The sequence below is a fragment of the Mastigoproctus giganteus genome, chromosome 12 (genome assembly GCF_048544385.1).
Source record: "Mastigoproctus giganteus isolate SK-2022 chromosome 12, ASM4854438v1, whole genome shotgun sequence".
Lineage (NCBI taxonomy): Eukaryota > Metazoa > Arthropoda > Arachnida > Uropygi > Thelyphonidae > Mastigoproctus > Mastigoproctus giganteus.
Window position 1 is genome coordinate 118,838,918 of NC_143586.1, and position 14,410 is coordinate 118,853,327.

Here is a 14,410-nt window from a genome sequence, read left to right on the forward strand (position 1 = left end):
ATTTACTCCAAATGTTTATCTAGTTCTGTCTTGAACTTAAGTTGCTGACCTCCATTACGACAGATGGAAGTTTGTTCCAATTATCAACCGCCCACTGGCTACAGGTGAATTTCCGTGCACATATTCTACAATTGTCCTTCCTTAATTTGAATTTATGCCCCCTCAGGTGAGTAATCTGAGCAAGAGGAGAAATCGCATTAGCATTGAACTTGCTCAATCCATTCAAGGCCTTATACACTTCAGTTAGATTAACTCGCAGGTGCCTAGTCTCCAGAAGCTGCAATTTGCAGAATTTGTAGCAAACCTTCATCCTACTCGCCAATCTCTTTGCACTTCTCTGTACTCGTTCGAGCAGCTCTACATCATTTCCTAAAATGAGGCCTCCAGACCTGCATACAGTACACAAGATGTGGCCTAACCATTGCCTTATACAAGGGGACAATCATCTCCTTATCCCTGCTAGCAAAATTCCTGTATATCATTGACGAGACACCATGAGCTACCCTTGCAGCTCATGGTGTCTTGTATGTGATAAAATCCAAGTATGTGATATCAAAATTATTCTTTGCATCCAATTCCTTTGTCAACACATCATAGTATCCAATCAAATTTGTCAGACAAGACTTCCCCTTAACAAACCCATGCTGTGTCTGAACCAGTGCTTTTTTTGTAAAAGAATAGGTGCCGGTACTCATTCTTTGCTATTAGAAAAAAACTGAAAATTAAAAGGACATGAAAAGTACAGTACTCTGAAAAATTATTTCCTAATATTGTTACTTTAGTAGTAATGTTTTTGGAATAAGAAGAACAAATTAAGTATATTAACACACAGTTTATTAAGCATAAATTTATTATTCAAATACATATACTTAGGGGACTTCACCCTCCCTCTGCTCGCTGCGCTCGCTTCTTTTGATAAAATAAAATAAAATACTTAACAGAAGCTTTTGACACAGTGTGTGCCTCTCTTCCTTAGCTACGAATACATAAATACGTTACATATGGAAATCAAGAATGGTATCACGTGGTCATGTTGGATAAACAAAGCGCGTGCACTAGGTTTATCTAGCATGTGCACGCTTAAACAGAAGCTTGTTTTACCACAGTAAAACAAGCTTCCGTTACGTATTTTAGTATTTGTTGCGTATTGCTGAGTAACCTGCATCTCTCTTTTCCCATTGGCTAAATAAATATCACTAGGAGGAAACTTATTTTAATGTATATAAAGATAAAAAAATAAGTAAAAAATAATAATTTTCGTAATAAAGTTTTTATAGATTATTTAAAATTTTATTGAGTTGTCATCCACCACACCATGCCGACTTCTTTTCTTGTTTGTGTCTGTTGCTGAATGACATTTTTTGTCATCAATGAAGCTCTGGTTGGGCTGGCAATCAGATTGATTTGTGAAAATCCTCTTTTACATTCACTCAGTGAAATTGGTATCGTACTCAGAGCATCCATCAAATGCTTCAATTCTTCTGAAACCATCTTTTCAATTAGGTATTCCCGAAATCCTCAAATTGTATTTCTTTCATTTAACTGTAACCTCATTGACAATTTTCTAACTTCATTTTCACCAAATGCCAACAATTCATGTTTAGAAGGTTTAATACCTTTGTCGTCTTCGTTTTCCTTCTCTCGTCATCGGTATTGTCACTAGTTCTTAAATTTGAATTTTTTCTTTTTCTTTTTTTTTTTTTTTATTGTCCAAAATGTCGTTATCATTCTGATATTTAGCTACAGTGACCATGTAACCAGAGAAAGGGAAATTTTTTGGAAAAATGTGGATAACGCACTCCTGCTAAACAACAGATGATTAATTGTCAGGGTAAAAGAAAATCACTCTCCCCTAATTCTCGGAGAGGGCACTTACAGTTGAATCACAGCGGTGTCCAACCTGCGGCCCGAGCGCAAAGTGAATTAAAACAGCATTTTAAATTTTGCTAATTATCAAAAATTCTCATTATATGTTTTGTTTAGTAAATGTAATCGTGTATTGTACTTAATAAAATTTTCGAATATTTTCAATTTCAGGTGTATCATTATTTTTATTTATTCACTTTAATATTCACCTTATATTCATCTTAAGCAGTAATCCTTTCAGGTTGTAAAATTAGTGGGGAAACATGCGAAAAAATTTACGGAATATTACAAATTTCAAAGTGTACTACATGCAAATGTCACAAGCCACTGTTAATGAAGGTGCCAGTACGCCGTACCGTTGCGTACTGTCTCAAAAAAAAAGCACTGGTCTGAACTATAACTGTTGCCTTATCTAGATGATCCTGCATCTCTTCCTTAACCAGTGACTCTATTTTCCTGAAACAGAAGTAATACTAACAGGTCTGTAATTACTCATGCCACCCTTTAATATCCCTTTGTGAATTGGGGACACAATTTGCACATTTCCAGTCCATGGGGACCTGACCAGAGTAAAAGGAAACTTTCAAAGTTATGGCTAAGGGTTTGCTTACTTCCTTTACTGCCTCCTTTAATATAACTGGATAGATCCCATCCACCCCAGGAGCCTTCCTTATGTTTAACTTCAACAATTTCTCCTCCACTTTGCTCTCAGTTATTTCAAAATCACTTAACTTCCTGTTCACATTTGATAAACGTCTGGCACTCCCCTCATTGAATAAATCCTCATGTGTGAATGTAGATGCAAAATACTCATTCAGTTTATCAGCTACCTGAGCCTGATCATCAATAGTTAACCCATCTATGTTAAGTGGTCCAATGATTCATACCTTTCCTTCTAGAGTTTACATAAATAAAGAACTCTCTGCTGTTTTTCTTTGCATACTTTGCCAAAGATTTCTCATAATCTGCCTTCTCCTGCCTAACCTCCTTTGTGACTTGATTACAGACTAGCTAATATCTGCCCTAGGCTTCTGTGTTGTCTGATAATTTATATGAATGCCATTCATTTTTCTTCTCTACCATGAGCCTCATTAATTAATCCAACATTTATTTAGGCCTGAATCTTGAACAGTATTTCTTAGTTGGTATGAAAAGCCTAGTAGCCTCCAAGGTTAAGTCCCTGAAGGCTTCCCAATTAGAATTCATTGTTGGTAACATCATCAGTTAATCCCACTGTATAGAATTTAAAACTGTTTGAGACCCTATAGTCACCTTTACGAAAGCAAAAACCCTTCCCCTTATCCTTGATGGTAGTTACATCTTTAAGTATATCTTTACATCTTTAAATATATCCGAAATCAGTGCACTTTGATCACTGTCACAGTGTACTGTGATCACTTTTTCTGCAAATTCTTAATGCCTGAATAACCACTGCTGATTATCATATCAAGGGTATTATTCCCTCTGGTTGCCCCTCGAACATGTTGCTGTAGAAAACGATCCTCCAATAATTCCACAAAAATCTTGCTTGCATTTGAGTGACCAATCCACAAGCTCCAGTCAATATCTGGAAAGTTAAAATCCCCAGGTACAAGACATTCTGATTTACTGGCCCATTTTATTTCTCTGCACAACTGTTCATTGTACTCATCAGAGTCATTAGGTCAATAACATACTCCTACTCTCATTTTCCCTTTTCCAGTGTTTATGTCACACCAAACAGACTCAAAATTGCACTGTCCACCCTTGTCAACTGGATGTACTTCCTTAGATTTTGTTTCTTAACTAACAGCATAACCCCTCTTCCCTTCCTACCCTGTCTGTCCTTTCTGTACACCTTGTACTCCCCAAATTCTAATTCTGCACTGCGTGTATCTGTGTGACACCATGTCTCTGATATCCCAACAATATCTGCCTTTGATATAATGTAACACTTCAAATTCATCAGTTTTATTTACTATACTTCTAGCATTATTGTACATGCAAGTATACATGCACTTGTTCGTACTATTAGTTACCCTAACACAGCCCATGTATTTACTTGTTACACGATGACTCCCAGCAGCTCTTGAAGTCCCCAGCAACTTGCTCTCTAGGCTGCTGCTACCGTTAATCTTTTAGTCTCTGAATTCCCGAAATCTAGCATATTACTCCATTTGAAGTTTTACAATATATTTTTAAATATTGTAGAAAACAACTGCTACATTTGGAAAATTTTATAGAATTTTCCAAATGTAGCAGTTGTTTTCAGAATTTTTCTGACTTTACTAGTTTCAGTTGCCTCAGGTGAATATAGTTTTTCAAAATTAAAATTAATCAAATTATTTACGATCGACATTGTCACAACAACAAGTCTCTAATTTGGCAATAATTTCGATAGAAAATGATCTTTTGGAAAAAATAAACATAAATGAAATAATTGATAAATTCACACATTTTAAAGCAAGGAAACAAATTTTTTTTAACATTATAATTTTCCTTTTATTTTATTATTGTGGGTACAGTTAGTGTGATTTAGAATTTAAAGTTTATTTCCAGGATTTCAGAATGATTTTATTATTTTTGTTTGTTGTTTCATTATATTATATGTGAGATATGTTATAATTCTTTTCTTTTTCAATAAATTATTACTAATTATTAATGCCTTATTTTATTTTTTAATCCAAATATTTTCGGGCAGCAACAATATCTGCCTTTGATATAATGTAACACTTCAAATTCATCAGTTTTACATAAATTTGATTTTGCTTACTGGTGGCACATAGGGTTACAGCGGCCCTGCATGTAGGTATAGTTATACCTCATCAAATCTTTCTCAAGGTGGGCAGAGATCAAACCGTTCTGGGTCGTTAAACATTTCAGTAATTTGTATCTCAGAGCAGTTCTTTTTGGAACAGTGCAAGATCCTAAACAATAATAAGACAAAAAAGAGAGATCCTTCAGGCATTCAGCTGCCCAACATATTGCTGAAGAGCTGAAGATTGCATTCAGGGAAAAGGGGAAATAAGCTTTTTAAAAGAATAGGTGAAGCAGGTCCACACTATGTCTGTTGTGGCAAAAGTTAATGATGTTGTAGAGTTAGCTGTCATCTAATGATATTAACAGTGGGAAATCTGAAGATTCGCTCTACAAGTACAGGGCAATGCTCAGAAAAAGTCATGAGTTAGCATTGAAAGAGACTGTACAAGGCTGATGGGATAGAATTTTTTTTTCAATGTGACCTAAAAAGCTTGTTAACAGGAGAGACTGTGTTTTTACAGGGATAGGATATACTTGAATCAGCAGCAGCCTGGAGATACAGGGTACTTCAGAGACTGCTGGGAGTCATTGTGGTACAAGTAAATACATGGATTGTGTTAGGGTAGCTAAGAATAGGAACAGGTACATGTATACTTGTGTGTACACCAATGCTAGGAGTTTGGTAAATAAATTTGATGAATGTGAGGTATTGCTCAAACCATCAAAGGCAGATATTGTTGGGATATCAGAGACGTGGTGTCACACAGATATAAGGAAGGCAGAACTGGAATTTGGCAAGTACAATGTGTACAGAAAGGATATACAGAATACGAAAGGATGAGGGGGTTATGCTATTAGTTAAGAAACACATAAAATCCAAGGAAGTGAAGCCAGTTGACATCGCTGGACAGTGCAGCTTCAAGTCAGTTTGGTGTGACCTAAGCATTGGAAGATCAAAATTGAGAGTAGGAGTGTGCACTCTGATGAGTATAATAAGAAACTGTACAGGGAAATAGAGTGAGCCAGTAAATCAGAGAGTCTTATAATGGGGGGATTTTAATTTCCCAGATATTGACTGGAATTTGTGGGTTGGTCACTCACACACTAGCAAGGCTTTTGTGGATTTATTGGATGATTGTTTTCTACATCAGCATGTTCTGGAGGCAACTAGAGGGTGTAATACTCTTGATCTGATTATCAGTAGTGATTCTTCATGCATTAAGAATCTGCAGATAAAGGAACCACTAGGTGGCAGTGATCACAGTGTGCTGAAGTGGGATTTACTCAAAGAAGTAACTACCATCAGGGGTGAAGGGAAGGGTTTTTGCTTTCGTTAAGGCGACTACGATGGTCTGAGACAGTATTTAAAATCTACACAGTGGGACCAACTGATGATGTTACCAACAGCAAATTCAAAATGGGAAGCATTCAAAAAATTTATCTTGGAAGCTACTAGGCTTTACATACCAACTAAGAAATATTGTTCAAGGTTTAGGCCTAAATGGATGTCAGTTGAACTAATAAGACATATGGCAGAGAAGAAAAATGCATGGGATACATATAAATTAATGCGTGACATGGAAGCCCATGATAGATGTAACCAAGTTACAAAGGTGATTAGGCAGGCAAAGGCAGATTATGAGAAATCCTTGGCAAAGGATGTAAAGAAAAACAGAAAAGAGTTCTTTACCTATGTAGGAGGGTGATGAATCAGATTGGTCTACTGGATATTGATGGTTCAACTGTTGATGATCCTGCTCAGGTGGCTAACAAACTAAACGAGTATTTTTCATCTACATTCACACATGAGGAGTTATTCAGAAAGGGGAAGGCAGTGAGCTAGATGATTTTATAATAACTGAGAGGAAAGTGGAGGAGAAATCGTTGAGGATAAACATAAAAAAGGCAGCTGGGGAGGATGGGATCTATCCAGTTATATTAAAGGAGGCAGCAAAGGAAATAAGCAAACCCTTGAGCCATAATTATGAGAGCTTCTTTGGACTCAGGGGAGGTACCCATAGACTGGAGATGTGCAAATGTGACCCCAATTCACAAAGGAGGATCAAAGGCTGACACAAGTAATTATAGACCTATTAGTTTAACTTCTGTTCCAGAAAAATTAATGGAGGCACTGGTTAAAGAAGCACTGCAGGATCATTTAGACAAGACTTCAGTTATAGCTTGGACACAGCATGGTTTTGTTAAGGGAAAAGCAAGACCAATCAAATTGGTCTTGCTTGACCAATTTGATTTTTGATATTATATATTTGGATCTTAGAAAGGCTTTTGATACTGTTGCACATGGAAGACTGCTGCACAAATTGGAGCAGTTTGGCATTGGAGGCAAATTGCTGCTATGGATAAAGGGATGGTTGAGGGGGAGAAGACAGAGAGTGTTAATCAATGGACACTGCTCATCGTGTACTAATGTTATTAGTGGAGTCCCTCAGGGTTCAGTGTTGGGTCCATTGTTGTTTTCTGTATTTATAAATGATATTGATGATGGTATATCAAGCTTAATGTCCAAGTTTGCAGACGATACAAAGGTTGGCAGGATTGTTAAGGACACTACTGACAGTATGCTGCTGCAACAGGCTCTGGAAAGGTTGAGCAGATGGGCTGAGAGATGGCAAATGAAGTTTAACATCAACAAATGAAAAGTACTACATATGGGAAACAGTAACTCCAGAGTAACGTATCAACTCTGTTGTATTACACTGACAGTGGTAGAGAATGAAAAGGACCTGGGGGTAATTGTGCAGGCAGATATGAAGTTTTCAGACAGTGCAGACAGGCTGCAAGAGTAGCTCCTGGTGTCTTGTCAATGATATACAGGAATTTTTCTACCAAGGATAAGGAGGTGATTATTTCCTTATATAAGGCAATGGTCAGGCCACACCTTGAGTACTGTATACAGGTCTGGTGGCCTCATTTTAAGAAGGATGTAGAGCTGCTGGAACGAGTACAGAGAAGGGCAACAAGATTAGTGAATGGAACAAAGGGTTGCTCTTACGAAGAAAGGCTTAAGTTTTGCAAATTGCAGTGTCTGGAGACTAGGCACCAGAGAGGTGATCTGATAGAGGTGTATAAACTCTTGAATGGTTTGAGCATGCTCAATGCTGATGGGATTCTTCCTCTCGCTCAGAATAATCACCTGGGAGGGTATAAATTTAAATTTAGGAAAGACAGATGTAGGATAGATTGTGTGGAAATTTGCCTTTAGCCAGCGGGTGGTTGGTTGGTGGAACAGACTTCCATCCCTTGTGGTGGAGGTTGATAGCCTAAATAAGTTTAAGGCTCAGCTGAACAGGTATTTTGAACAAATAGAGGGGTGAAATGGGAGTGGTGTTTTTTTTTTTTTTGGCTGATGCTGCATGAGCTTGCTTTCTTGCATCATATGCCTCTACTAATGCTAAATAGAAGGGGGGTGTTGATGCTGTCAGGGCAGTGTTAGATAGCTCAAAACTGCTACTTTGAGAGGAGGGGGAGATGCTCACACTAATAATCAGAATCATATCCAAAGGAAATTATATAACCTGTAAAAATTTCATTTTATTAAACCTTTAATTTAATAATTCTGTATACTCATGAAGCATTACTAAATAAAGTGTATTTACATTAAAAAAAACTGGGTGAGAAATGGTAAAATATTTCTAGCTGTGATATGCTTTGCTTATAACCTGGGTATTGAACTTGTTGCCTGACACCCACATTATATCGAGGTTGTGCTGTTTATGTCAAAGTCTCTGAATTTTTTTTTTCATATGAAAAAAAAAAAGATGAATACATTTGAACACGTAAGTTCTTCAGTTTTTACTAAAAGTCAATAAAATTTTAGATAAATTTTCTATAGTTAAAGAGAAAATATATATTTTTAAGTTTTTTTTTTTTTTCTGCACATATACGCCTATTAATTAATAGTATTAATCCAAAGAGCAAGGATTACTGAACTACAGCATGGTAAAATACAACAGGGTGGACGTCAGCGCAGTCGTGGCTCTGGTGAAACATTCTTGGAGACCAAGAAGCATGTACTTATGGTAAGTTTGTTTTAAATTTGAAATATAAAGTAAATTTTGTTGATAAAATATCAGTTAATAGAAAGAAGCTGTTTCATGAAGTCATCTTCAGATCCCTTCCCTTTCCATAATATGATCAATCATTCTGTGAATATTGAGTGATGGCCAATAGCTACTGTTTATTTTACAAAGATTTCCTTGTTGCAAAGGGTACTTCATTTGCAAAAAATTAAATTTAATGCTTAAAGAATTTAAAAAACAACATACCATACAAAAAAAACTGATATACCTTTAAAAAACAACATACCATACAAAAAAACTGATATACCTTTAAAAAACAACATACAGTATTCAGGTGATACTTTATATACATGAGTCAGGTGACTCAAGTCATGTGAACCCAATTTCGACAGAGTCTGGTCGATCTGTAACAGCCAAATCCCCTGCTTGCACATTCACAATTGTGGAACTGTTGGTAACCCTGGGTATAAACAACTTTGTGTAAGTCCTGAATTACGGCACCTAACACACTGTAGGAGACTATCTAGGTGCAAACCAATGTAAGAAAAAGTCAAGGTTTGCTACCCACACCACATGCAGGAGTGCTGCCTCTCTGTGTTATCAGGCAATACTAGATGGTAGGTGACTCATCAACTGGTGTAATACTACCACTTTGCTTATTGGAGGCTTGAAGTAGTGGAACCAACGAAAAGATTCAGTAAACCGTCCCCCATCTCTTCCATCATGCAGTATGATTGATGTTTTTTGAAGTTATGATGGACATCATGGCAAGATCCTTTCTTTCTTACCTTTCGAGGCTGCAGCTCTAAAATGATGTTCACAGGCTGGCTGCTAGATAGTCCACAGAACTAAACCTATTGGTAACTCTCTAGGAGGCTTCCGGATCAGCTACTGTATAATATCACTTCCTTTACTTTGTCAGATAGTGATTGGAGGGAGTCCAGGTAGTGTGTATGGGGGGGGGGCATTGTCATGTTATGGCAAGGAGCTTGAGTATATTCTCACCATGTGTATACCATTTCCAAAAATTTCATTACTTCATACAGCATGGCCCCCTCCCACCTTTTCTTACTACTGAATACACCATGAATTTTCAAACCAATAGAAAAAAACTTATATGCAAAAAGATCTAAAACTCCCAAACACTTCCTTGTTCATTTCACAAATTTATGTGATCTCGGTTCTGATCTCAGTGATATCCATTTCCACTTAGAGTACAGTCTGCCACTTGTTTGAGTTATGGGGTTCTTATTAGAATCCCATAACTGGCATTCTGACAGAATCCCAGTTATCGGATGATTCAACCGCTTCGCATCTCAGTTGTTTGAATTATTTGCTGTATGATTCCTTTCTCTTCAAAGGTGGTACTTGTGTATATGACCATTCTGATATTCCTTGTCAGAGACTTAGTAATATGGAATCTCCTCATTTCGATCTTCTCTGTATTTCATTCTGTCAAATTCGTCTGTTGTCCCTATCATTCTTCCAAATCCACTAATCACTTGGAAGTCTTTGACTTCCTCACTTTGAAACTACTTTTTCCAGTTCAACTTTCCTAAGGGTGAGATAATTTTCCTTGGTGATTTAATGCTAATAACTTCAGTTGGCTTCTGTTTTCGGGTCACACCGACTCAGCTGGTCGACATGCTGAGGCTTTTGCAATTACTACTGGCCTCACACAGGTTGTTCATTTATCTACCAGAATACCAGACAATCTTAAGCATGCAGCTAACATGTTTGATCTTTTTCTCACAAACAACCCTTCTAAGTACACAGTTGAGGCTAATGGCCTTCTAGGCACTTCAGATGACAACTTTTGATGATCTCTTCTCCAATGGAGCCTTTCTCTCATGGCCATTCTCAACTTCAGATTGGCAGTGGATATTCGAGAAGTAGAAGCTGTTTGTGCAGGGCAAGGTTTCTCAAACTGAAAGGTGGAATGCAATGTGCTATCATCAGCAAAACTATGGATAGGATTTCCTGCCAATGGAAGAAGGTAATTAATATACAAGAAGAAAAGAGTGGTAGAAAGAACTGAACCTTGGAGAACATCAGCATTAGTGGAGAAGTAGAAGACAGCAAGCCATCTACCATCGCCTGCAGTGAGTGGTCAGAGAGAAAACTGGATACCCATTTACAAAACACATTAAGAAAAAAATAAGATGAAAGCTTATTTTAGTCACGCCAAACATGACTAAAATAAGCTTTCACCTTTGAAATCTTTGTGTGTGTGCGCGATGCAAGGAGTGTATCGATATCAGGCAACAACTCAGCGTTCTTGTGGGCCTATATGAGAGCTTGAAGGACAGGGTGGATGCCCTCGAAGAAACTAAATTGAGGGGCCCATCAAGCTCTCAGCTGCCCACATCAACGCCGGAGCTTGCACTTGGGCATCGCGTGACACAGAGACAACCCCCAAGGCAGAATGCGCTGGTCCCGAAGGAACTAGTAGTTGTTGGTGACTCTATTGTCAGGGAAACAGGGAACATGCTTTGTAAAAAAGATAGGTGGAACAGGACCAGGGTATGTCTGCCAGGGTCAAAGGTTGATGATGTTGTAGAGCGAATATCATCTTTTAAGGGCACAAAAGGTGATATAGTTGTACACGTTGGCACTAATAATATTAAGAGTAGGAGACTGGCAGAATTACTTAACAAGTACAGGTCACTGTTGAACAAAAGCCGAGAATTAGGGTTGAATTTGAAAGTGTCTGCAATTCTGCCCAGACACGATAGGAGGGAGTATATGATGAGAGCCTTGTCGATCAATTCGGCCCTGGAAAGATTGTGCAAGGCTCAAGGGGTAGAATTTTTTTCAGCCTGGACTGTACTTGTTAACAGGAGAGATTGCTTCTACAGGGATGGGATACACTTAAATAGAAAGGGTGCAAGAATATTTGCTGATGCTATCGAGGCAGTGTTAGGTGGGTCGGAAAACTGCTAGCTTGGGGGGAGACAAAGACCAATAGATTGACAGTAGCCACTGGCAGAGGTGAAAGAGATTCTTGCACTGCTTCTATGAGAATGAGCAGAAGCCTGAAAAACAAGATGCATGGTATTTCAGAGACTGCTGGGAGCCATTGCGGTACAAGTAAACACATGGGTTGTGTTAGGGTAGCTAAGAATAGAAACAGGTGCAGGTATACTTGCGTGTACACCAATGCTAGGAGTTTAGTAAATAAATTTGATGAATTTGAGGTATTGCTCAAAACATCGAAGGCAGATATTGTTGGGATATCAGAGACGTGGTGTCACACAGATATAAGGGATGCAGAACTGCAATTTGGGGAGTACAACGTCTACAGAAAGGATAGACAGGATAGGAAGGGGGGAGGGGTTATGCTATTAGTTAAGAAACACATAAAAACCAAGGAAGTGAAGCCAGTCGACATCGCTGGACAGTGCAGTGTTGAGTCAGTTTGGTGTGACATAAACATTGGGAGATCAAAATTGAGAGTAGGAGTGTGCTATAGGCCAAATGACTCTGATGAGTATAAGGAACTGTACAGGGAAATAGAGTGGGCCAGTAAATCAGAGAGTCTTATAATGGGAGATTTTAATTTCCCAGATATTGACTGGAATTTGGGGGCTGGTACTCACACACTAGCAGGGCTTTTGTGGATTTATAGGATGATTGTTTTCTACATCAGCATGTTCGGGAGGCAACTAGAGGGAGTAATACTCTTGATTTGATTATCAGCAGTGATTCTTCATGCATTAAGAATCTGCAGATAAATGAACCACTAGGTGGCAGTGATCACAGTGTGCTGAAGTGGGATTTACTCAAAGAGGTAACTACCATTAGGGGTAAAGGGAAGGGTTATTGCTTCTGTAAAGACGACTACGATGGACTGAGACAGTATTTAAATTCTATACAGTGGGACCAACTGATGATGTTACCAACAGCAAATGCAAAATGGGAAGCATTCAAAGAACTTATCTTGGAAGCTACTAGGCTTTACATACCAACTAAGAAATATTGTTCAAGGTTTAGGCCAAAATGGATGTCAGATGAACTAATGAGGCATATGGCAGAGAAGAAAAATGCATGGGATACATACAAATTAACACATGACACAGAAGCCTATGATAGATACAAGTTGATATGCAACCAAGTTACAAAGGAGGTTAGGCAGGCGAAGGTAGATTACGAGAAATCCTTGGCAAGGGATGCAAAGAAAAACAGCAAAGAGTTCTTTACTTATGTAAACTCTAGAAGGAAGGGGATGAATCAGATTGGTCCACTTGATATTGATGGGTCAACTGTTGATGATCCTGCTCAGGTAGCTAACAAACTAAATGAATATTTTGCATCGACATTCACACATGAGGAGTTATTCAGCGAGGGGAATGCCAGAGGTGTATTCAACTCTAGCAGTAAGCTACAGAATCTTGAAATAACTGGGAGTAAAGTGGAGGAGAAACTGTTGAAGATAAACACAAGAAAGGCACCCGGGGTGGATGGGATCTAACCAGTTATATTAAAGGAGGCAGCAAAGGAAGTAAGCAAACCTTAGCCATAATTATGAGAGCTTCCTTGGACTCAGGGGAGGTACCCATAGACTGGAAATGTGCAAATGTGACCCCAATTCACAAAGGAGGATCAAAGGCTGACACAAGTAATTATAGACCTGTGAACTTAACTTCTGTTCCAGGAAAATTAATGGAGGCACTGGTTAAAGAAGCACTGCAGGATCATTTAGACAAGACTTCAGTTATAGCTCAGACACAGCATGGTTTTGTTAAGGGGAAGTTTTGCCTGACCAACTTGATTGGATACTATGATGCAGTCACAAAAAAACTGGATGCAGGGAATAACTTTGATATTATATACTTGGATCTTAGAAAGGCTTTTGATACTGTTGCACATGGAAGACTGCTACACAAATTGGAGCAGTGTGACATTGGAGGCAAATTGCTGCTATGGATAAAGGGGTGGTTGAGGGGGAGAAGACAGAGAGTGGTAATCAATGGACACTGCTCATCGTGAACTGATGTTATTAGTGGAGTCCCTCAGGGCTCAGTGTTGGGTCCATTATTGTTTTCTGTATTTATAAATGATATTGATGATGGTATATTGGGCTTAATGTCCAAGTTTGCAGACGATACAAAGGTTGGCAGGGTTGTCAAGGACATAACTGACACTATGCTGCTGCAACAGGATCTGGATAGATTGAGCAGATGGGCTGAGAGGTGGCAAATGAAGTTTAACATTGACAAATGTAAAGTACTACACATGGGAAACAGCAACCCCAGAGCAACGTATCAACTCTGTGGTACTACACTGACAGTGGTAGAGAATGAAAGGGACTTGGGGGTGGTTGTGCAGGCAGATATGAAGTTCTCTGAGCAGTGCAGATGGGCTGCAAGAGTAGCTCATGGAGTATTGTCAATGATATACAGGAATTTTTCCAGCAGGGATAAGGAGGTGATTATTCCATTGTATAAGGCGATGGTCAGGCCACAACTAGAGTACTGTATACAGGTCTGGAGGCCTCATTTCAAGAAGGATGTAGAGCTGCTGGAACGAGTACAGAGAAGGGCAACAAGATTAGTGAATGGAATAAAGGGGTGCTCTTACGAAAAAAGGCTTAAGTTTTGCAAATTACAGTGTCTGGAGACTAGGCACCAGCGAGGTGATCTGATAGAGGTGTATAAAGCCTTGAATGGTTTGAGCATGCTCAATGCTGATGGGATTCTTCCTCTAGCTCAGAAAAATCACCTGAGAGGGCATAAATTCAAATTGAGGAAAGACAGATGTAGGAT

At 38.5% G+C, this 14,410-nt stretch overlaps 1 protein-coding gene across 1 annotated transcript in view; it reads left to right on the forward strand.

The window, feature by feature from the left end:
• Positions 1–14,410, forward strand: part of LOC150077362 (GTP-binding protein 6) — a 300,778-nt gene that overhangs the window by 76,029 nt on the left and 210,339 nt on the right. Inside the window, exon 4 of the mRNA XM_090386669.1 lies at positions 8,540–8,645. Within this exon, the coding sequence (XP_090242795.1) occupies positions 8,540–8,645 (106 nt within the window). The remainder of the gene's footprint in view (positions 1–8,539; positions 8,646–14,410) is intronic.